At 45.3% G+C, this 24,576-nt stretch overlaps 2 protein-coding genes across 4 annotated transcripts in view; one reads left to right on the top strand and one right to left on the bottom strand.

Moving 5' to 3' along the window:
• The window catches only part of LOC102683041 (F-BAR and double SH3 domains protein 1), a 34,870-nt gene extending 29,028 nt beyond the window's left edge, over positions 1–5,842 (top strand). For both annotated transcript variants that reach the window (XM_069196177.1, XM_069196178.1), the window contains 4 exons: positions 127–335; positions 2,092–2,278; positions 2,751–2,806; positions 4,258–5,842. In XM_069196177.1, coding sequence (XP_069052278.1) covers positions 127–335; positions 2,092–2,278; positions 2,751–2,806; positions 4,258–4,308 — 503 coding nt within the window. In that variant the 3' untranslated portion in view covers positions 4,309–5,842. The remainder of the gene's footprint in view (positions 1–126; positions 336–2,091; positions 2,279–2,750; positions 2,807–4,257) is intronic.
• Positions 5,843–8,344: 2,502 nt separating this feature from the next.
• rell2 (RELT like 2) lies at positions 8,345–23,580 on the bottom strand. 2 transcript variants are annotated; one of them, XM_015349846.2, is made up of 7 exons: positions 23,515–23,580; positions 22,654–22,768; positions 16,563–16,796; positions 14,622–14,690; positions 14,014–14,077; positions 12,025–12,204; positions 8,345–11,339 (listed from the first exon to the last, which is right to left on the bottom strand). In XM_015349846.2, exons 3-7 carry the CDS (start codon positions 16,753–16,755, stop codon positions 10,655–10,657), a joined length of 1,191 nt encoding a protein of 396 aa, XP_015205332.1. In that variant the 5' UTR covers positions 16,756–16,796; positions 22,654–22,768; positions 23,515–23,580; the 3' UTR covers positions 8,345–10,654. The 2 variants fall into 2 exon arrangements, with proteins under 2 accessions (XP_015205332.1, XP_069052280.1); XM_069196179.1 differs by lacking the exon at positions 23,515–23,580 and having other exon boundaries at positions 22,654–22,868.
• Between the last annotated feature and the right edge of the window lie 996 nt (positions 23,581–24,576).

The raw sequence follows: 24,576 nt of genomic DNA, 5'->3' as shown, positions 1-24,576 counted from the left end.
CCGAGATTCGAAATCCCGCGTCCCAGCCCCATGCTGGGGGACAGTGTGGGCACGCCGGAGCCGAGCGGGGGTCGCGCAGCGCAGGGTGCTGGCAGGGCGCCCGCTGACCCCCGCTGTGCCCCGCAGGGCGGGCGCGGGCCCTGTACGAGTACCGCGGGCAGAGCGCGGAGGAGCTGTCCTTCCCCGAGGGGGCGCTGATCCGCCTGCTGCGCTGCGGAGACGGCGAGGTGGACGACGGATTCTGGGAGGGCGAGCTGGACGGCCGGGTGGGGGTCTTCCCCTCGCTGGTGGTGGAGCTGCTGGGGGAGGGCGACGAAGAGGAGGACGAGGAAGAGGTGAGCGCTGGACTGCAGGGGGACAAAGCTTCTTGCCATACTGTCTCGCTTCGTGGTTTGGCAACTTCCGTACCGTTAATTGTCATAGTTAGGGGGGAAATTAGCGAAGATGAGCTGCAAAGTAAGTGGGGCAAATCAACTTAGATATCCTCTATCGTCCAGAAACTCCAGAGCATTACAGAGTATGTCACCCCTCCGTAGTGAATTTACAAGCATGTGGGAGACGCCTCTGTGTCCCCAGGGTGAAAAGGAGAGAAGAGTGAGGAACATCTTTCATCTCTTCTGTAATCTCACTCTCTGCGTAAATATACTCTCCTATCCCCTGTCACACTGTTGTACTGCCTGCTCTGCAGGTCAAGTTTGTCTTCTTTATTGCATTGGTGTATTCAGCTGTCTCCCAGAGGATTCTAAAGCTTGAACTGAGTTGAATTAACCCTTAAGCTGCTTTGATGATGTTTGCAAGTACACAGTGTCTTTATGATTCACAGAACAATACAGGGGAACTCCTCCATAAACAGAAGGGAGAACAAACTGCTCTAAAGTGAAATAGGGTTTTTTTCTTATGTTTTAGTGCCACCTTATGGTTAACTGCTGTTATTGTTATTGTCAGTAACAGCAACAATAATAATGGCCCTACTGGTTGAAACTTTGTCATGTTTATGGGCCAGCAGCACCACAATGCAGCAGATCAGACCGAGAACTGGGAGATGATTTCAGGGGTTGACATAAGGGAACTTTGAGAAGGCCAGACTGCTCAAGCGCAGAGTGGAATTTACCCAAAACGTCGCGGTTAATACCCCTGTACTTACAAACGGCACCCATTCCTAGTCTTAATAAACTTCTATGTCGCCAGATCTTCTGTCAGAGTCATGTTCAGAATAATGCTGCAGCTGTTCTTTGCCAGGCAGGTGCAAGATTAAGGAAATAAGAAATACTGTATGTGGCTTTGCTTTTTTGTAAACATGATGCTTTATTTTCTGTGTACGTGATTCAAGGACATAGCATTGACTACGTGCAAAAAATGAAACATTTCCTTATTCTTTATTCTAATAAGCCTATTAAACATGTCTTTTGTAAACTAGCATAAATGTGATCATGCATTGTTCACCAGACCCTAATAGCCTAAGATCATGTATAACCCCAATTTCATCAATCCTAGCTACTCCATTACCACCATCGTCAAGCAGAACAGCTCCAGCTTTATTGTCAGTAATGGAAAAGAAGAGAGAGTAGTGTTATTGCTTGACATGTCTATACTGTGGAACGGTTTGACAGTTCCTCTCTCAGTGTTAGTGTTGCGTTGTGCTGAGTGTGAACTTTGGCGATGTTGACTGTTTCTCATGGCAGGACATGTTTCCTGACCTTTGGTCGCATAGTTAATCCATAAGGGCAACAGTAACTGACCAGGGTCCTGGAAGCTGCTCTGAAATCCTGAAGTACGCTCATTAGAAAGCTGTTTTGCTAGGAAATTGGAGGAACAGGTTCTGACTCCCGTTCTGAGGAAGTGGGAGCCATTGTTCTGAAAGGCCCAACGTATCTAGCTCCTAGCTTTAGATACCATGTTAAATGCAAAAAAAGAGACTGACTACCAATGTGTAGTGATAAACGTGAGCCTTTAGTCTAGGTGGATGAATATATTCAAGGCAGTGACTTTTTGCCGACGCCGACACTCGTCTTACAAACAGTCACGGCTGGTAATGACTCCTCTTCTAAAGACAATTCAGCTCCAATTCTGGATCTCTGTTTTGACTTACAGGGTCTTTCCTCCCCTACTCCTCCTCCTTTCTCCCCTCCGGTCCCCGTCCTTGGAGCCTCGCCTGTACCACAGTGCTCCTCCCCAGGTCCGGGGACCTGGTCAGCACACAGCATGCCACCTAGAGGCCCAGAAGAGCGACTGCAGGCAGTGCCTCAAGATGTTCTGAGACCGCCGGACAGGGGAGCAGGCAAGGATGAAGAGCACGCTGATAGATAGTATCCTCTTGAGCTGTGACCTTCAGAACCTGCAGTACTGTACTTCCAAAGAATCCCTGTTAGAGTTCAACTGACCTGCCCTTGCTAATTGTGGAAGAACCTGTCACACCTTTGATATGAGAATCGCTTATCGTAGCGGCTCACAAAGGCCAAATTCCAGCAATTGATTTTCATCTAGCTGTTCAAAGTATTTCTTTGGTATTCAGTTGGATGCATTTGAATTGCACATGACTGGGGTTGGTTTTGCCCCCCTTCAAAGCTAAATATGCTGCAGGACAGAGATAAGGAATTCCTCAAGGATAACTGTGTGAATCCAGAAAGACTTGAGATTTCTACATGAATTGTGCGAGTTGTAATGCGGGAGAGGTCGGGGGTAAATTCTGAAAAATCCGATTTATTTGCGACCGTGGGGCCTGAGCTCTCTCCTGTTCTGTCCTTCTCCAGAGAGCGGAAGCAGTGCTCACAGCTCCCCGGAAGTCTCAGCGCGCAGGATTCGCCCGGTAGGTGTTGTGCCAAACCTGGAAAGGAGTTCCTTCTGCACGTACCAGAGCTTGTCGTTTATTTTCACGTTCGCTGGCTCAATAGACCTCTCAAGCTTTATTTTAGGTTTACACTCACCAGCCCTGCAGAAGGGATCGGAAATGCTAATACGATGTTTTATTTTCACTTATTTAGGTTCCCCTCCCCCAGAACAAGTTCTGTCACGAGCTCTAATCGTGGCCTAAACCAGTGTCATCACTGATCTGTCATCAGATAAGATAGATAAGATCACTGTATTGGCCAGTTACAATTTCTTGTATTAGGAATTTGTCTTTTCACATACCCCAACCTGCTCTCCATGAGACACACAGACAGGGTGGGTTAGGGTTAGTGTCCATGTATCTGCCTTTCTAAAACATACAGTGTTTAACTTACTGGTATGTGTTGTACCTCAAGTCAAGATGTAAAATAGACCAGCAAGTGAATAGCACCTGATCATTTTATTTTTCACTTTTGGTCTTTTTGTCCCCCCTTTTTACATTATTTTAACTTGTTATGTTTGGTTGTAATAAATAAAATTATTACATATAGTTCAAGTAGGGAGCAGCGTCAGCATGCGTAGGCTGCAAAGGAACAAGTAAAGGTTTATTCCACGCTGAAAAGGAAAGAAAGGAAACAACGTTTAGGCTGTGAAGCCTTCTTCAGGTGTGAGCCGAAACATTGTGTTTCCATTCTTTTCTTTTCAGCATGGAATAAACCTGTTAACTGTTCCTTATTATTACATATAGTATAATACAGTACATTATAGTTAATATAAAATATCATAGTTTCCTTTAATTAATGGGAAATTATTTTTATTTTAGCTAATTATTTCTCAAAGCCAACTACTTTCAAGGAAAGTGTTGCTTTCGGGAAAAGAGTTGATGTATGTTGGGTAGGGGAGCCAAATCCTGCAGTCTGAGCTTTTCAGATTTTTACACTTGGTCTTCATGCAGTTCATTTTTAATAATGTGACTGCTGAAGATCCAGGGAGGACTTGCAACGCACAGTGTCTGTACAGATAAAAACCATGAGAAGGGTTAGAAATGAGAGGCCATCTAGACTGTTTGGTACTTAATTGATCTGGGGATCTCATCCAGATGTTTTTCAAAAGAAACAAGGGTATCCGCTTCAACATCATGGCTGGGTAGCTTGTTCCACACCCCCCCAACCCTCTGGGTAAAGCAGTACCCCCCTGTTCTCGGATTTAAATGCACTTCCATGTCGTTTCCTCTTGTGCTCTCGCACCAGCAGTAGAAGTTGCTGAAGCGGTAGTAGTGTGCAGGATTCGAACCCGCGCAAGGAGACCTTAGTGGGTTTCTAGTCCCATCGGCTTGAACTCTCAGCCGCGACTGCGTGACAGCGGCCGCCGGGCTCAGCCGTGTGTCCCTCCAGGGGTACAGTTTTACGAGCTGCTGTCTGGTTGCCACAGATGCGCGCCCCCCCCCTGCCCCCCGCACACAGGCGCTCCCCGGCGCCCTGAGGAGACGAGGGATGAAGACACGAGCAGAGACCAGGCAGGCGTCGGTCTCTCCCTCTGCTGGGTGGTCCGCAACCTGTCTGCCTCACAGCATGACGGGACCGGGCACTACCTCCAGCCGACGCACCCCGGACTCTTGACTGCGCTCTTCGGCAACAGTGCTGCCCCCTGGTGGCTGTCTGTGGCACGGGGGAACTACCACTCAGCCCAACAGAAGTGCTGTTCAGAAACACGGTGGGCTGGTCGTTCCCACTCCATTATATCTTCACTGTTTTCTATAAAGAATTCGTGTTCTGCATCAGCATTTTGGGTCTAAAGGTCTTTAGTCTTTAGTTAAACTCACTTCTTCAATGTGTATCTATGGGCGGTTGTAGTATGTCACAGTAACGTTTTAATAACAGGAGGGTGAGACGCTTGTACTCCAGTCAGTCAAAACAGGGATTTGAAGGACAGCAAGCAGTTTTGATCAGCTGTTCTCTGTCCGTGTCAGGTGGCAAACTATCATTTGTCAAACAAAGCCCATTTCTAAAATATTTGCTGAAGCGTGCATTCTTTCCTTTGTTTTGTTCGTGATGCTGTGAGATCTGGGAAATTTAATTGGGCACCTTGAGCCAGATTTCCACTGAAGAAGGCTAGTCCCTTTCCGATGTAATGTGAGCAAGTTTTATCAGCATTATGTTTGTATTTTATTGCCGGTTCTAAATTTTCAACCTAAATCCGAGAGTTGTCTGCGCGTCAATACTCTTGGTCCTGACTTATGCCTCGGCAAAGCATCCCTCACAATCCTAAAGGTTTAGAGATGCTCCAGCTTAACTCGGTCTCTGTGTTGTTATTTTTATTTATTAAATTCTTTATAGCAAAACTATTTAATTTTAATTACTTTTATATGTAATATATTTTGTTATTCATTTCAAATATTTTCCTTTCATTTCAAACTCTCGCTGCTACTTAGAATGTAAATTATACAGTGATGTTGGAGAACAATTGTTTGCACAGCTTGGCTCTTAATTCATGTGAGACGGCTGAAATATTCTGCTCAGTGACAGATCCTTGAGATTTTCAAAGGACAGAAAGTAAGTAAAAGGCTAAAACTGGAATATCTTTATTCATGGGAGCATAATGCAAATGTAACAGTATTACAGTCTTGTACATTGCTGGAAGAAAAAGATATGTGATCAAATTCATGTAACAATATTTAATTACATCTCTCGATAAGAGAAAAACCTACTTAGAGCGAACTGACTTTGGTGCTCTTAAGAAGAAGAATTACCCAGCTGTATTGGGAGTCCTGCTCAGTGTATGTTTTATTATTGTACCTTCTTGGAATTGGAATGGGCAAGTGGATTGTTTTCGGGTTTTGTTAGTTTGCATCTGGTGTGAGGGACAGATGCAGTCTACCCTGTGACCAGAGTGATGCAGCAAGGTTTCTTTTAATGCCCTTAGTAATGTGAAAAATAGCAGTTTGTTTCAACTATGCAAGGCTGTCATTTGTATATGCATTGCTGCACAAATAAAAAATAACACTAGTTTGAGCGTGGTACCGTGGTCTGTGTGCCAGTTCCTCTCTCCAGCGTGTCGACTGCGGGCTACACCTGCAGTAGCTGTTGGGGGGGATCATGGACATCACCTAGAGGCCATTGATACATGGTTTCTGAAGAGGGAAAACTGTATAGCTTGAAGACGCAATAGAACATCAGAAGGTTTACAAACAAGAGGAGGCTATTTTGGCCCATCTGGCCCATTTTTCTTAATTTGTAGTTAATTGATCCAAGAATGTCATCCAGCCATTGAAAGAAGCTGGGGCATGGGCTTCAACAGCATGGCTGGTTAGCTTGTTCCATACACCCACAACCCTCTGGGTAAAGAAGTGTCTCCTGTTCTTGTTTGAATACCCACTTCCATATAGTTTCCTCTTGTGTCCTCTGGCAAGAAGCTGTGTGGGTACAGTAGTTAGCATGGAACTGCAATCAGCTCTTAACAGGACGTCTCCTGCTTAGTGTGAACTACTGCACTTTTTAAAAACATCTTTCTTCTTTTTATGAGGAGCAAAACGTGACAGAGGTGTAAAAGTGATCGGCTACACGAAAAGCGAATCGTGGCAAAACTGGTCAGTGTGGATATATGATTCCTGTGGTTGTTCAACTGCTATTTAATCAAGCTTTGGAGTGTTGCTGGAGGCTTTGTAGGAGTCAGTAGAATGAACATCGTCCTGGCCAGCTACCTGATGTGAAGCAGTCAGTTAATAGTGAAAAGACAACAATAGGAATGTGTATTTTAGAATAGCAAAATGGCAGAGGGAAAGGATTCGAAATCAGCCACATTTACGCTTCAGCTACAGTTCTAAAAGACGATGCACCAGCTCACCCATTGTTAAAAATGCATAGTTTTGATTTTTTATTTAATTTAAAACTGCAGAGTACAATTTCATTTACAGTACATTATTTGTATTGATTGCATTTCCAAGTTCAAGGCTTGAATATTATTTCTACTTTCATGAACCCAGCATATATAATATATACTGTACAAATACGTTTTTTGTTTTTGCTACAGGTATTTCTAGATTGATTTTTCCAATGTAGATGCATGCAGTATATACCATTGTTACTTGTTAAGGCCACTATACACACACACACACATACATATATGTTTTGTTGCTGTTGTTACACTTGACGGAAGTGACAGGCTGCTTGTGAGAGACGGACTCTGGTGTCGCTCCTGGGATGAAGCTGTCATGGTCGGCACTGGGTATTCAGTCTAGGTGATGGATACTCGAATTCAGCAGCACCTTTGACCCAGTGAAGGATGCCTTCCGATTGGTGGAGCCTCTTTAAGACAGACTTGATCCCCAGAACTACCGTTTTTCTACAACAACAGGCGTGCTTCATGGTGGAACCATACTCCACAGTGGGCTTGTTTCACATGTGCATATACTCAGTCTGCTGGTGACACGCTTGTGGATGTGCGATCATTGTACAAAAGGTTTGTTGTTTTTTTAAACTGAATTGAGTAAACTCCAAAAAATACTGACCTTTAAAGTACACTCCCTCAAAAATCAAACCCCGTAATTGGATATTAGTAATATTATTAACGGGTTCATTAATTGTTTGAAGGAATACCTTTTAATTGTATTTTACAATTATGGCCAGTTAGTGGCCTCTCGTACTGTACTCTACTGTACACACCTGAAGCAACTTTCAAGCTGTTTACTCCTACACAAAATTCTCTGTGGCTGTTTAACTTTTCACCTAGTCAATCTTAAACTCTAGAAGTGTATGAAAAAATAAAATTCTCTACTTTAAAGCTATGCTGCCTCCTGATAAATCTGAACCTTGAAAATTGTACAGCTCAGAAAGCCGAGAGCGAATTTGACAATTTTAACATTCAGATTTGCTTCCTTATAAAGTTAAAAAGGCTCATTCGTTTTAAAACTATTTCTCTAAAAAGGTTTGATATTTTACTGAACTGAATTGATCAATCTAAACTCTTAAATGCGCCAGACACAGTTTTTGTCTTATTGAGGATTTCCAATGTTAATGCCAGGATTACTGAAAGGCAATGCAGATTATCAAAGGGCATCCTGAGAAGTCTTTTTTTCTGGAATAAGTTAATAGCTCTTGAGACCTTGGCCCCTAAAACTAAGCCTTACCTATTTATTGTTGAAATAGGTCTCAGACGTTTCTACGTAGGATATTGATAGTGAGCACTGCTGAAGGTAAGGATTTGTGCAAAATATTTTTCTGGGTGAGGGAGCCTTCCTCACGATTCCTTTTGTGCTAAAGCTACTTCACTTCCTGCTCAATTCCCACTGCAATGGTTCGTGACTCCTGTGACCGTACTGTGTACAGTGAGCAGAGATATCCCGGGATATTTTTCTTCAGCCGAGATCAGCAGAAATTCTGTCAGGAGCTGCTCTAAAATTTCTGACCCCCTTAGCCAGTACCTTCCCCTGACTACCTCTAGGTGTATTCATGATTTTGTCCACCAGGGGGCCTTAATGCTCAAAGCAGTCAGGACATTTCCAGCAAGAAGACTTCTGACCTTGTCTTTTCACCATTGATTATTTTTTATTATCGTGATTTTGTCGCTCATCAGAGCTAAGTGCGTTGCATCAAAGTGTGTTTTTGTACGGAAAATGTTCAGCAATGCAAACCTTTCCCTTTACACAAATTGCTGACAACAAAACAGCCTACAACCATTATTAAAAATAGAAAATATTACTGTATATATCAATACTTTCTTACAAAGTGATAAAATAGAATAAAACTTAAATCTTATTTGCTCACTGACTCCAAGCTGAGTGATGTCTTTGCCGCCGATCGATTTTCAGGGTATCAAACATTCTTATTTGGAACCGAAATCAAATCAAAGGTGGTTGAAGAAATCGGACGTACTGTAGGGTTGCATTATGCTACATCTGCAATGTAGGAAGATCCTAGAGATTACCAGTAGAATTTCCGAAAGGCAGAGTAAGAGATAGGTTGTAAGGGTTCGTCTAGAAGGTGCTGAGTAAATTAACATATTGGTCTATCAGTTTCGTCTGGCACCCAGAAGGTGATAATCCAGCGCCAACATTCTGTGAGGCTGCAGCTGCAGCAAAATCTGTATTGGTGGCCATTACTGTGTGCTCAGAATGGAAATGAGCCAAGTTCAACACTGAGATTTAATGCCCGGCGTAAAAGTCTAGAGATACAGAAGAGCCGGGATAGCTGTCAAATCATCTTAAAAGAATTTAAAAGAGACATCCGTCTGTTCTGGAACTAAGATGCTCAGAGCAGGACATTGGGAAGAGTCAGACTGTTTAAACTACTGGCCCTTCCCCCTCCACAGAGTGTTAGTTTGCATCTCCCAGGTGTAAGAAATGACCTGTGAAGGCTTGCTTAAAAATGGAGATTTACAATGATTTTCTATTACGCATAAGCACACGGGTTATCTTTGAATAATGTAATGTATGCAGGAGAGCTCCTGCTGGCGACTTTGAGAACAGGTTTTCTGTGGTCCTGCATGGTCTGCTCCTCATGTCCCTGCTCTGGCGTACACTGGCTGCATCTTTTGGTCACGCTGTTTAAGGGATTGTCTTCATTAGTTGTACGACACTTGGCACTGAAAAGCAAGGCGGCATCAATGTACGGATGTACAGAGCCCACCCCTCTGATTAAGGCGGTGAAGGGGCAGGAGGGGATTACGAACTGTAACTGTAATGAAATCCTAATCTCCCGTTTGGCTGCTCCTGAACGTGCGCCCCCTGTGTGCAGAGGATTGTCTGCAGCCAGGCGGGTCTCGAACCCAACGGACAGCGTTTTATTTCTCGACCCCCCCCGCCTCCACTTCCACAAACTAATCTGTAGTATATGGACAGTGGCAACAGAGAAAAAAAATCAATTCCTACTGAGTCGAGGGATTTTTGTGTGTGTGGGAGAAACAGCACATCAGGACCAGCTGGGGAGGAGAAAGTGGTCTTTCTGTTGGGCTGCAGCAGAGATGTTAGCTGCAGTGCAAACGAGATCATTCTGCTAATGAAATTCTAGTTGCAGCAGTGCTGTCTTGCATGCTACATATAATATTGCGCTACAGAGAGGAGCTAATTCTCTCCAATGTGCTTAGAACTGGGCTCCTAAAACAGTGCTGCCAGTTGTGTGGTTACGTATTTAAGTTTGGCTTCATCTGTAAAATGAAAAATAATATCTGTAACTTTCTTGTCTTTTTTTACAGCCTATCTCAGACAGAAGTGCAGTAAGTAATGCATAAGGTATCCAGAGTGTCGCATAATTATTGGCCTCAGATTTCAAAAGTTATTTTCAGAAGCAGTTTAAAATAATCAAGTTCCTTCCCCTTGATTTTGTTTGTAGTCCTCAGAAGGCATTGTTAGGATAACACACTGTGTGGCAATGAAAGTGTAAGAGGCTAGAGACAGACTGAAATATCTGAGCTAACAATCCCTCACAGGGCAGGGCAACTATTTAATGAGGAAAAGGAGGCTCTTGTACAATCTTGTCAGAAAGAGCCACGAGGATTAAACACTGGTCTAGTTGTGAGATCTCCTATTACCCTCTAGCTGGTAGCCCAAGGAGTGGTGGCCCAAGGCAAACAGCTCTTTATCTGCGATCATCAAGGTAACATTTTAACCAGTGGTCACTAAGCTTTATGCAAGTGCTGGTTCAACCACAGGAGAGATAATGCTGGATCAGTATTTCTTGGCCGATGTATTCCTGACAGTAAAATCTGACAATGGATCACGGCTTCAGCCCCAGTGAGGCTGCCAATGACCCAGTGCAGTCCGGGTGACCCGGGTGTCTCTGATCCACTGCCCTTCTTGGCTGCTCTCCCGCCCCTCCTGGCATCACGTTCTTCTTTACCACTTGTGCTGCGTGTGCACCACGATCGACCTCCTCTTGCCCTCCCCAGACTGAGCCCCGTGCCCCGCGGCTCTCAGGCTGCGCAAGACCTCCTCCCCTTCCAGCTCCCGGCTCACCCTGCAGTCCTTGATGTCCTCCATTTCCACCATGTCGTCCTTCCCGTCCTCCATTTGCGCCGCGTCGTCCCCGAAGTCCTCCATCTGGAGGACGGCGTATTCCCTCCGCCGGCCCGGCGCCGCACTCAGGAGAACGATGTCCTCCATCGGCCCTGGGCTGGAGTGGATGCCCGGGACCGCGCAGGTGCCGTTAAGAGCACCTTCTCTGATGGTGGTCCCCTCGACCACGCCATCTTCTCGAGCCGCGGGGCTCTTCTCTGGAGCTGAGGCAGGTGCGCAGCTGTCAGCGCCCCCTGTCTCTGACTGAGTCTTCTTGGCCACGTCTTCCACCTGCTGGGCTCTGGTCTGAGCCACGCCGTCGTTCACCTCTGGGCTGACGTCTTTGAACATGCTCCTCAGATTGTATGCCTCTTGCCCCTTGCACTGTGACGGGTCGGGCTCCCCCTCTGCTTGGGGGCTGTGATGGTCGGTGCTCTCTGACTGGTCAGCGGGCTGTTGCTCCGTGGTGGGTGGGTTGGTGGTTTCTGTAATGCTGTTCTTCTTACCAACGTAAGTGACTCTGAACCTGAAGAAAAGAGACAGGATTGTTAGGAAAACTGGACTTCAGGCCTATGTTGATGAAACCGTGGTGTCCAGGAGAAGGCTAGTTGTGTCAACCCACTGAAAAACAGCCAAGCTGTGCATTTCCTGTTAAAATGCAAACGTCTAGTTGGAAGTCTAACAGGACGGCACTGGAAACAGTTTGATGGTGTTCCATGTTTGTTACTGTTCTTTGGGTCATGACATTTTCAAAGCTGTTTGGGTGGCTCCATCTGCAAAGGGCTAGCAAACGTTTCGCAAATAAAACTACCTGGTTTAATCCAAATACTTCAGGTTATACCAAAAAGACGAGAGGCAATTAAAAACTAAAACAAATAACTGCAGTATAGCAGAGGAGGCGAGACAATAAAAAGATAAATCATCATATAGGTTTCTCTCGTCAGCTAAACGCAAAAGAGCATCTGACGACAGCGATAGCCCATTAGGCTATGGCTAGGCATGCCCACTACATTGACATCATCTTAACGGTCACAAAATGTACAGCGAGCCAACAGCAAATCACATCCGATGGAAAAAATCAAACACGTAAAATTAAAAAGTAAATCATGTACCGAAACAAGGGAAAAAAATCTTTAAAAACTTTGGGCCGAAGGGGTAGGCCTAGGACCAGTCAGGGTGGCTACGCCCCTGCGCAGAACTGCAGGCCTCACCTCCCCACTGAGAAGACCGTGTGCTCTCCGGGCCGGGCCTTGCTCCTGGCCACCCGGCTCCGGCCGCGGGCCTTCCTGGTGCGGCCCTGGACGCAGTGGAGGCAGGCATTGCGATCGCTGCCCGAGTGCACGGTGTGGTGGTGGGGCGGCAGGGTGCCGGCGCTCTCCTTGCGCGGCAGTCTGTGAGGGAGGGGGACACACAGGAGCACATGGGTCAGACACGCGGCCTGTTTCAGGGGGGACCTGCAGTCCCAGTTTCTCAGGCAGGTTATTCATTCCCCCTCACGAAATAAACTCCCCTTTAATGGCGACTGAAAGCTGGTACCACAGGAAAACGCTGCGTTTTTTAACAAATCTGATGCCGGTTATAGTTGCGGTATCCCACAGTGCCTCAGAGAGTCCCACCGTGTATGAGCAGTGCAGGCGGCTCATCATTGCTGTTGACTTAGCACCATGAAGCTCACCATCAATTCTCTGTCATTTTTACACGTCAGGAGAAAACAGCAGACTATCGTTATCAGTGTCTTATGATTATGTCCCATGTTGAAGTCCTAGAAAGCTGTACACTAGGCCTGGAGACATACCCTTCTGTTCCACAGCAGCTGGTAAACTAAAGCCTGTTCTTGGCTGAGACCTGGTGCCTTTTTGTAATCTGCTCAATTCCTTGCCTCCAGCTCCGTACTGCATAAATTTCAATGGCAGCTCCTGACATTACAGAAAAAAAAATGAATCAATGATACTGCGTCGGACTCTGGCAGTAAGACAGGATCTGATTGAGAACCTTGAAAGTGAGAAATAGAATCGGCGATGGATGATCCCGGCTGTACATTTTCCTCCACCCCCTCCCTCTCCTTCTCTCTAGCTGTGTGTCAGGGCTCTGTCTCCTGGAGCAGGCCGCTGAAGACGCTGCAGATATGAGCCAGGGCATATGCAGGCAGAATGCCAATGGGCAGGCTGAGCTCTGTTGTACTCAATCAATTCAATCGCACGTTTGGCTTAAAAAAAAACAACCCATGCCCAGAGCTGCCCTGGTCTGAGGAACCGAGAAAACTCCCAGAGTGCTTTAACAGCTGCGTGTCAGCGGTGACGGAGGACATGAGTGGTACTCTCCCAAGATAAATTGCAAATACTGAAAACGACCGTCACAGACTACCCTACGTACTGTATCTGTTGTTGTTTTGTTTCTGGAACTACAGAGGATTCACACAGTTAATATCTTCTGTTGAGAAACCTTCAGAAGGACATCTTAGCATCTCACTGGGGTTCCGGTTCCCTGCCTCTGCAAGGACACCCTTGCTGAGCTTTGTAGGGAGCCCACCAGGGACTGACAGTCCTTGGAAGCAGGCGACCCACAAGGCCAACTGGACTGGGGCTCTCCGTGACCAGGGCTGGACACCTCAGATCCAATTGCTCTTTAGCCCTCTCTGAACTGATCAGGTGACTGGCTTGGTTCATCAATATCTAAATAGGTGTTGCCAATCCACAGAAACAGGAGTCCTATAAGACTAACTGGATTGGGTTCCGCTGCCTTAGATAGTGTCTGATCTCACGGTGCAATCGTCATGAAGCACATGCAGAGGTTGGTTGGCCAGGTCTGTGCCAGATGATGGAAAACAGAAGTGGAACAGGCTAGAAGTCCCAGACAATATATTACCTGGGCTCACAAACATAAAGGTATCAAATCTGTGAGTGGTTACATTTATATAAAATGTCATCCCTGACAATGATTGCATAAATAATCAGTTCTAGGAGCTCAGAGAGAATTTGTCTGTTCTAACCTAAATAACAAGCTTATAACGTTTATTTACTATACTTTTGAGCAGCAACTCTGCACCCTCCGAACTACTGTGGCACTGTTTGAAACTTCTGCAACATTACTGGCACAAGAAACATACTGAGTTAAAAATTTTCAAGGGGGTCAGGTATTAGATGGACCTTTAAAACACACATGCTTATGTTCATACGCACGCCGACGACTTTAATTTGTACCTTTGGTCCATGTGATCTGGTACATTCTGGTTTACCAACATCTCCTTCAGGGCTTCTACATTTGCTACAAGGAGAGACAATAATGATGTTAACAATCTCACACACAAATCATGGAGACATGCAAACTCCACACAGACAGGCAACCTAGACAGGAATGGGACCTTGGACCCTGGAGCTCTGAGGAAGATCACCACCACCATCATACCCTAATGTTTCAAAACTCCTTCAAAAACATGAGGTCCCTAAGGGGTGATGTGCCTAGGGCAGAGGAGTTTGTTTTGTCTCCTGCACCTGCAGGAAGTAGGGGAAAGTCTCACAAACTCATCACAACAGAAAAAACAACAGCTACATTTATTTAACGACACCCCTTCCGTAAAAGTCAACTCGAAGGGCTAAGAAAACACCCACGCTCGAAGAAAATAATTCAGATGCAAAGATTCTGTGATGAATTGAATAAACATGTAAGCTGCCGGGGCGAAAAATAGCTTTTAAAAACAACATAACAATTAGGCAACATTAGTGATCTCTATCTAACGTCTGGTAGCAGATAACAACGCAGCGGTTTTCCGCAGAAGTGTGCTGCACAGCCGGAATATTGCATCACTTGCCTTCGTTTTCAATGATGCACTTCAAGATCTGCTCCACTGTGTCCTGGTTAGGATCTTCTGCTTCCTCCTCTGAAAGACAAGGGGGAGAACGGAGGGCCTCAGAAAAGAGAATCAGCCAGTAACAAGTCTATTCATATTCTCTTGAGTCATGGAAACCGAGAGGGTGCTTTAATGGCCACGTGGTTACTTTGACATTTAAAGGCTTTGAACAGGTGTTTCAGCTGAGAACTGCGCTTGACAGGTCATGGCAAGGACACTCTTGAAAACAAGCTCTCTTAATGCCATCCTGCTGGGAACAATTAAGAAAGAATAAATATAGGTTAAATTGCTAAAGACACATCTGGCTAAGTAAGAAGAGTGTTCTACATACATCATTGCACTGCTGAAATACCCACAAAGGAACAAACTGCCAATGCAAAATGTAACCATGCCTTTCCAAAAATCAGATTCCAGCCTTCATGAAGCAAGGAGCTTTATAGCTTATTAGTGGCTTCACTGATTTTTATTACTGTTCAGAGAGGCTGACACTTACATGCAATCAATACAATAAATGAGTAATTTATTGAATTGCCGGCTTTACCATATCGATTGTTATTGGTTTATTGACTGTCATGTAAGACAGAATGTGGCACTGTATCCAGATCTTTAACAATCACAAACTTCACGCAATCCTGTTCTGGCATACCGTAGTTCCGTCTCATCTTTTGAGAAACACAGTCAAAAAAGCAGATAACTTTATTGACCAAATAAATGTATACCTCTGTAACAATTGGTGCTCTGTCTTACTGGTGTTCTGTCTACATCTGGTTTATGGAAGTGCGATACGTGGAACTGACATGGGCAATTTATTGATTATTCACAACTGTGCGATAGTTGCACTAGTTACCTACTCTGTCCAATATGCTTGGGAGTGTGCAATATCTATACTGTGTATTACATCTTCCTTGTGTTCTGTACATTTATTTATCATATTACTATATTTGTGCTGTTCTGTGCTGATGTTCTGTGCTGATGTTCTGTGCCTGGCTGCTGTAGCACTTGAATGAGGTGAATAAAGTACCTCCCTGCCTAGACTTGGTGGCTTTGCCTGTTGCTTCTGGGCCCTTGTTTTCTCGCCATCACTGGCTGAATCACAATCCCACATTTAAATCTGACCTTTTCGTGTCTTTCAACGCAATGGAGGCAGATGGTTACAGCAGGGGGTTAGAATAAGACAGAAATGCTAATATTCCCATGTATATCTAAACAAACCAATAATCTGCAGTCGTTTTCTAGCAATAGCACTGTGTAACATATAGAAATGTAACTTGCAAGTATTATTATCAGTAGTAGCAGCAGTAGTATTATTAGTGTGGTAGCAGCAGTAGTAGTATTATTAGTGTATTATCAGCAGCAGTAGTAGTATTATTAGTGTATTATCAGCAGCAGTAGTAGTATTATTAGTGTATTATCAGCAGCAGTAGTATTATTAGTGTGGCAGCAGCAGCAGCAGTATTATTAGTGTGGCAGCAGCAGCAGCAGTATTATTAGTGTGGCAGCAGTAGTAGTATTATTAGTGTGGCAGCAGCAGCAGCAGTATTATTAGTGTGGCAGCAGTAGTAGTATTATTAGTGTGGCAGCAGCAGCAGTAGTATTATTAGTGTGGCAGCAGTAGTAGTATTATTAGTGTGGCAGCAGCAGCAGTAGTAGTATTATTAGTGTGGCAGCAGCAGCAGCAGTATTATTAGTGTGGCAGCAGTAGTAGTATTATTAGTGTGGCAGCAGCAGCAGTAGTATTATTAGTGTGGCAGCAGTAGTAGTATTATTAGTGTGGCAGCAGCAGCAGTAGTAGTATTATTAGTGTGGTAGCAGCAGTAGTAGTATTATTAGTTGTGGTAGCAGCAGTAGTATTATTATTAGTAGTAAAATGCTGGCCTGTCGTCTCCGAGTTCCCTTGCCCACCTCCTGTGCCCCCGGCCAGCTTGTCCTCGCACTCCTCCTCTGGCTCTCCTGTGCGGCAGCGGTATCCCTTCTTCTTCAGCACGTGGCAGATCAGGAAGCCCAACAGGCCCGTGAGGAAGAAGAAGAGGACCAGGATGAAGATCATGTAGTTTGGAGGGGCTTCCCCCCCAGGCGGGGTCTCCTGGTCCGCCATCCCTGTCTCCCCAGAGCCGGAGCCGGAGCCGGAGCGAGGTCCTGAAACAGCAGAGGCGCGTGTCAGCGCGTGTGAGCGTGTCTGTCATTTATCCAGGCCCGTTCGCGAGCGACGTCAGCCCTTGACGTCACATCCACGACAGAACGCCAGGAGTTCCCTCTGTCCCGCTGGCGTGTTTGCCCCAAAACACTTGTCTCCTGGACTGAAGCTTCTTGCGTTGGGCGGATAACCCACCCAACCCATGATCCTGTACAGCAGGAGATTAAGCAGACGGGTTTTATCTCCCCCAGCAGCTGGGCTTCTGGGGGAGCGTCTCCGAGCTCCTGTGCTAGGGGTTCACCCACACCCACTGCTGTTTTCCACCATGAGAACAGAACAGCAGATTCTACCGCTGATTCAAGGGGTTGTTCGAATGCCACCCCATCGGTGAAAGTCAACTCACTGACTTGACTCCGCTCAGCTCTCAGTAACTGCGTTAAACCTGTTCATTCGGCCAGCTGCACAAATTCACATTTTCAGATTTTTTTTGTTCACCATTGATGCTGTTAAAGTAAAACATAATAAGAAGCAAGAAGTGGATCTCGATGTGCTCTACATATCATGCACTGCATCCTGCAGTGAAGCGCAGCCCCTGTGGAGGAGACAGCCGGCAGCAGCCACAACAAACCCTTTAGCCCCACTACCCAGCAGACAAGGCTGAGAAAAAATCACTTCATCATTTGAACTAAGGGGAAATATCAATTGGCCACACTGGCAAATCCACATGGAGACAAAACACTGGGGTTAGCACTCTTACAAACAGTGTTGTGGGTCCTTTAATGACATCTCATCGAAAGGACAGCACCTCCTTTTGCACAGTGTCCCTGGACACTGAACTGGGGATCACAATGATATGAAACGGATGAACTGTGGTTCAGAGGGGAGAGCACCACCTATTGGTCCACCAACGCCACCTACAGCAGCAGCTAATGAGGAATCCAGATGGTGTCAAAATCAGAAGACAATGAAGCCTCCCTAGAACTAAGCGTGATGTTTCCTTCCTGAAAAGCTTTGCTTTCAGTGTTTATGCAGTAAAATGGTAAAAGCACATTCCCAATATATCATTTACAGTGAACAGTTCACTCTCCTGCCACCTCAACAAAGCACAAAAAGGACAAATGGGGAGGAAAGTGATGTGATTGTTGTTCTACACTTCTGTTACTCACATATGGACCTAAAAGAAGACCACAATTTGAACACCTACATTTTACTCTATTAAACCAGCATTTCCTTTAACTAATATTCCATATAACTGCCTGGCTCTTGAACTTTAACTGATAGAAAGCTGCTCTTAACACAGATATCAAGCTGTGTAACATCCCATCTTTTTCAGAGCTGGAAATATGTTTTATTTTCTTGAAACACTTTCAAAGACCTAGGATGTTTTTCTGGCAACCAATGACATGACATTTCCTGAGTCCAGAGTGAAGATCCAGTGACCCTTCATCCTGTAAAGATCTCACATAAATAATGAGAGACACTAGGGACCGTTTTTAGTTTTCAGACAGAAAAAGCCAGAAAACGAAAAACGTAGACCTCTCACTCCCCTTGCCCCTTTTATCTTGTTTATCCCACTCCGCTGCAAATTCTAAATTTTCTCTTGTTCTCACACAGAGACAACTCTGTCTCCTTGGTGAGCCCTGTGGCATGCTCACGGCATAAACAAAAATCTGTTGTTTTCCTGCACAAACCTGGTGTTCAGACAAAGGCAGCCTAGTCCGCTGTAGGACCAACAGAGCATGACGATAACTTCAATTCTCACAAAGAATTGTGGACAGGGAGCACGTTTGTGTTGATGGTCAACAAACAAATGAGCTCATCTCCCCCCCGTTTATTTACACAAAGTATTAGCATTGTCTTTCTTGAACTCTGCAGGCTCTTCAGTGACCAGAACAAACTCAACAGAGGGGGAACAAACACACTTCTCTCGAATCTGAAGAAACTGCATTCCTGGGAGTCAACTCAGCTGAGGGGGGAGGAAATCGAGGGCTCGTGGGACTGACGCGCACGGATATACTGCACACGGCGAAAAACACACCAGCACCCGCCCGACGCCAGATCTTAAGAACCGGTTACTCTTTTGTCAAGTGAACTAAGATGGGAATCATTTCACAGCCAACAACTGCAGCACCTGGAGATGACTCCCCTTACAAAGGGCATCTTCAGGCTGTTAGATACTATATCGTACGTAACTTCTATCCAGTGTAATTATAAAACTTGCTGGGTGGCTTGGTGACACAGAGATTGCCTTGCAGCCATGGGGCCCTGGGTTCAATCCCGGACCTCGGGTGTTGTCTGTGTGGAACTCGTATGTTCTCACTGGGTTGACGTGGGTTTCCTCTGGGTGCTCTGGTTTCTTCCCAGGGGCCAAAGACATACGGGGAGGTTAAATGGCTTCTGGGAAAATCGGCTCTGGTGGGGGTGTGTGCGTGTCGTGCGTCCTGTGATGGACTGGGATCCTGTTGCTTGCCAGGACAGGATCTGCCTCCTCCCCCAACCCTAAATTGGATCAAGTAGTTAGAAAACGGATGGATAAAAATTGCTCTTAAGTATATGACAGTTTTGAAGGAGTTCCAGAGGTCTGAAACTAGGATCCAGTATTCGTTGACATTATTCCAATCTTCTGGAACGTGTGATGGCTTGAAGGCTGAATTCAGAAGGTTTTGAACTCTCTGCAGCCCAATCCCACCCCTTCTTCCAGCAGGACTGTGTCGACTCGAGGCTCTGTCGAGCACGCTGGGATGCTGGGCTGCTCTGCATGTCCAGCAGTTTCAGCAGTGTTCAACAAGGCCAGGACAGGTGGCGGAAGTGTTTGTCTTGTGCGCTGTGCCCATTGCTGAGAGACTCGGTTCGTCTGACTCGGAGGCTGGCAATCCACTGGCTGGTGAGCAGGTAATGTCACGAAACCAGCACCGCAGCCAGGGTGCAAGCGGGCTCAAACAGCAGACTCACGTCGGGCACGAATCCTGCACCGCTGGGGAGTTATTCAGGGCTGCGTGAGCAGATAGATGATGCAGCTGGCTCCACTCGCTGTAACTGCACCCAGCTGCTCTGCAATCGCACGCATCAGGGGCGGGTGATATGAGCGATACGCTGATTGCGACACCGCGGAGAAGAGAAAGGCCCCCAACGCCACTGCCTTCTCCCCCCTCCCCTCTCCACCCTTTGATCCCTGTCTGACCCGTAGGAAGAAAAACAGCCTTGTTTCCCTGAAACAGCGAGAGGGAGCAGCCCGGGCCTTCAAAACACTCCCGCACACAAACATCTGCGGCACGCACCGCCCCAGCTTGCTCCTTCATGTGCTACTCGCTGAAACAGCTCCCGGCTGTGAGTTAGACAGCACAGAGCACGTGACCTGTCACCCCACTGTGCCACCCTCTGGGGTTCTGCACCTTTCGGGGAACCAAACGTTTTTGGAAAGAGTTTTGAATCGCTGCTTGTAAAAAGACACAGAAAACCGTTACCGTTCTGAAATGATTGCATGTTCAACACATTTCGTCCCAAAACAGAAACAGTGTGCCCCTGACGTTGTCTGGAATAAACGCGTTCATGATGTCGATGATGAGGGTGATCACGATGATATTATTACTGCCACAGCAAGAGGTTAGATTGCAACATCATCCTCTATAGCCAAGGTTAAAAACAGAAAACTGTTTTTTACACCTGTATTTGAAAATATAAAATATCCAGCAGTAAGTGAGCTAATTATGAAGTCTTGCTAAGTACTGCCCAGCATGTACAGCAGTTCTTCTTATCTCTAATGAACTGATTTAGCTGCGTCTGTCCTTCAGGGCTCAGCTTTCACAGCCTGGCCTCGGGGTAGCACTGTTTGCCCTTGTCTGTCCTGGCTCGACCATAATTACTGTTGCTGTGAAACACTGAAGTCTGCTCATTAATGCTTCATAATGTGCAGAGGTGTCTAAGCAACTGTAGGGTAAATGGTAAGCATTTGAGCTCCCTGTGACTGTGCCTCGTCCTCATGTAAGATTCTATACAGCTGGAGAAGTAGAACTCTGTAACAGTAAACACTGTAACCAAGCAAAGTTACAGCAGCTCCCTGCCCGTGCAAAAGATACAGATGCATTAGATTGCTTCTCCTGTAAACATCTTCGCAGGCTTTCGATAAAGCACACTTGCATGTGTTGTTGTGCCAGTAATGGTGACCTTGGGTTTTAAGTGTTATATTGCCTGGCGTGGCTAACCGCCTGTACTGTACTGTACCTGGAGCACAACAGCATTATTTTCCAAATGAACCCACGGCCCTTGTAAAACATATTTTCGGCGCGTTTAGCGTACTGATGATGGTCGTATACCAAATCACAAACAAAACGGGTAAGGAAGAATGTATTCTCAAATCACATCCTGAATGCTTTAGAGTAGACGGAGGCGGCTAAGCAGGTACAAACCGGAGTCAACTGTAACCACACCCTCCACTCCTAGTGAACATTAAGACGCAAAGTTGAAATCATTATTTAAAAAAAACGACACACAGGCACCAATTGAAAATGCCTGAATGGACTGGGGTCAGCATCCCGTCTGCTCTGTACTTTTTCTCATGTGAGGACTGTTAGCGGTCAGGGATTCTTGGGAAATGAGAATTTGTCTGGTTCCTTGATTTAATACAGTATCCACATGACAACCACAGTGGCCAGCTGTGGAAAAATTCCATCAATCCCTAATGCGAGAAATAACTTCATTCTAGAGTTGCATTGTGAGTTATGCAACTGGAAAATAATAAATGCTACAATGTGTCATTTATTATTATTATTAATAATAATAAAATTAACAGGCAGTTTAATTTTAAACAATATTACCGTAAATCTTTATGTACAAATTCATGATTTGTTTGCTACGGGCGTCACGAATTGCGGAGAATCTAGCTTCGTTGCTTTTCAATGAAGATTAAATCGAAAGGGTTAACTTTCTCCCTTCTGCACTAAAACCACCCTTGTTTGTTAAATGTTTCACATACACCGCCCCCCACCACCACACACACACACACTGACACGCTCCTAATTTCCGCGCCCTGATGTCACACGAAAACGGTGTTCAAGGTCTTTTTATTTAAAAAGAAAAAGGTTTTCCTGTCACTTAACTGCTTTCCAATACCTCGCGTCGCCATGACAAAAAAAAAAGAGAGAGAGAGACTCCAGGGGTGGGAAGAGAAGGAAAAACAACACCGTGCGCGGGTCTAGGGAGATGCAGGCTGCAGCCTGCATCTTTTCCAAGTTTCTGATCCCTGATAATGATCTGGTGGGCCCAGCGCGGCCGGTGACACACCTGCCCTTGGGCTTGGAGTCAGACTCCGGGGACACCGTGGGCTGCATCAGTAGGGCGCTGCTGAAAGCCGTCTAATACCGTGGCAAGACAGTCACAAATACGGGCACAATGTCTCACCAATAAGCCCGTTTCAACATGTTTCTTTTTATCTCTGCGAAGTGTGGGATGGTTTGCGTGTGTGTGGGGGGGGTATAATTCAATATTAATAGCATTCTCCATTCCCACTCAAAATAAACAATCCTATAAATATATATATATTTTTTAAAAAAAATCTCAGTCTGAGGGGCGTAAGAACGTCATAGGAAAGGCAGTACAGTATGCTTAATGGTCGTTTGCTGCCCCGAAGATGAGATGAGACGGAACTGCAAGACGAGCCCTCTGCTTCACGAACACAGCCGTCTCTCCCTGCTCCTGCAGCCCCGCATCACAAACACTAGCCAAGGCACCCAGCTCTCTCATCCGCCCACCTTCCCCGCACGCCCGCTGGCCTCGCCGATCAAGTGGCTGCTGTTCAGTGAAGCCCCCTAGTCGCCCCTTTCGTCCTAACGGCAGATTAAGAGAGGAGGAACCTGCGCTTACCGGGTGCTTACAACTGGACGGCGCTGCTCCTGTGCGGGACCATCCAGCGGCGCGGTGCTCCCGAGATCCGGACGAGCGCTGCTCTGAAGGCGCACCGAGGGAGGGAGAGAATCTCCTGCAAGTTATTTAAAGGGAAAAAACCTCAAAGCTTTGGATGGGAGTGCTGCGTGCGGAAGGAGACACGCGGCCAGCTGCCCCTCTTTCAATTTCTGTGATATGCAAACCCCCTCACTTCAGAAACGATTTCATCACCGGTCGTATCTATCATCATATATTGTGCTTTGGTCTCGCTTTACCGTTTCACTGTAAATGAACCTCAGCGTGCACTGTGAGATCAGTCTCCTTCTGAAACGAAAAACTGCCCTTTTTGGAATGTATCGACTACATCGGTATTGCTCCGTGTTTAAAAGAGTTTATTCATGTAAAGAAAAAGATAGCATTTCAAGTTAATGTTTTTTTTTGCTTCGTTATATGAAAAGGGGGGGACTCACTCTTACACAAAAAGTGTACATCCAGCGTGGTCTAAAAAGTAGTTTTTTTTTTTTAGGGTTAAGGAATGAACCATACATATTTTGACACCTGAAGACAGTTTCTTTCCCTTTCACCATTTCATTTTCATTTTTCCATAAATATTTTGCTTGCTCATAAATACACACACACACACAATAAATACACACAATACTCGTTTAAATGTCATACGCCCGATGGGAAACGTAGTGGCACTTTCGCCCTGACTAGACGATACACAGACCAGCTCTATAAGGGAGAGCTTTAAAACGACTTGAAAACATTGTAACAGCATAGAAATATATCAATAGAGAAGGCAGTTTCATTCACCCCTGGAAGTTTAAAACCCCTTACCATAAAGGATAGAGGATAGTATCTCTGTCATTCTCAGGGTGGCAGCTGTGTTGTTTATTATCAGCACTGTAGTTGCTGTGCAAGACTGAATTGGTAATATTACTGTAGCTGCAGCTATGTGAAATCTGGGTGGTTTCGCTTATTTTAGACCCCACTACACCGAGATAACATGTTCTAGATTGTAAGGAGCAAAACAAAATTCTTCACGGGACTCCCCTAACAGTTATTATCCTCAGAATGACTTCGAACAGGGGGGACGCAGGACCTGTGTCTTTTTTAAGCTGTGCGTTTTTAAAGTCGGAATTTAAACTTTGTCCGATTCAAGGAAGTGATGGGCTGCCTGGTTCTTTAAAAGTTATGTAAATACAACCAGTAAGCGAAGTCTTGTTACAGAATTTGTTAGCATATATAGTATAATATTATAGAGAGACTTGAACAACACATTCTGAAACATACAGGAATACAGGAGGACCCGACACTCGAAATCGTGAAAGGCGCTGGAAAAAGTAAACCAAAACATTTCTTCACAATGAACAGTGAAACACGAATCGGGGGACACGAGTAAAAACTACGTGGCAAAGCAGCTAAAACCGTGACACGGGAGGCATGTCTTTGCACCAAGGGTCGTGGGGGTGGGGAACAAATGTAGAAGATAGTATGGTCAGATATGATTGAAGATTCATATGAATTTATACTCATTTCACATTACACGTCGTTATAAAATGTAATACTCGTTTATCGATGTAAAAAAATCGATTTCTTATAGTAGATTGGTGCGATTATAACTTTCTTCAGATCTGCCGTGTGAACATATTTGGGTATGGTGTTTCTATATGAACTAATCATCACCTGTGCTTTTTGATATCCAGATTTTGATTTCAATATGTTTTAACACGCGGATATCAATATTTGATATATCAAATATTGACATATTGACGCGCAACGATAAAAACGGAATTTCTCATGAAAAAAATAAAATACCGATAAGAATACGATTTGAAATATTTCCGATATCAGAAATTATTTTTATTCTATATTCGGTAATCGAGGCAAAGATGTTTA

Source organism: Lepisosteus oculatus, chromosome 11, assembly GCF_040954835.1.
Source record: "Lepisosteus oculatus isolate fLepOcu1 chromosome 11, fLepOcu1.hap2, whole genome shotgun sequence".
NCBI classification, from domain to species: Eukaryota; Metazoa; Chordata; class Actinopteri; order Semionotiformes; family Lepisosteidae; genus Lepisosteus; species Lepisosteus oculatus.
The sequence above is the reverse complement of the archived record's forward strand: the minus strand, read 5'-3'. Positions and strand labels throughout refer to the sequence as shown.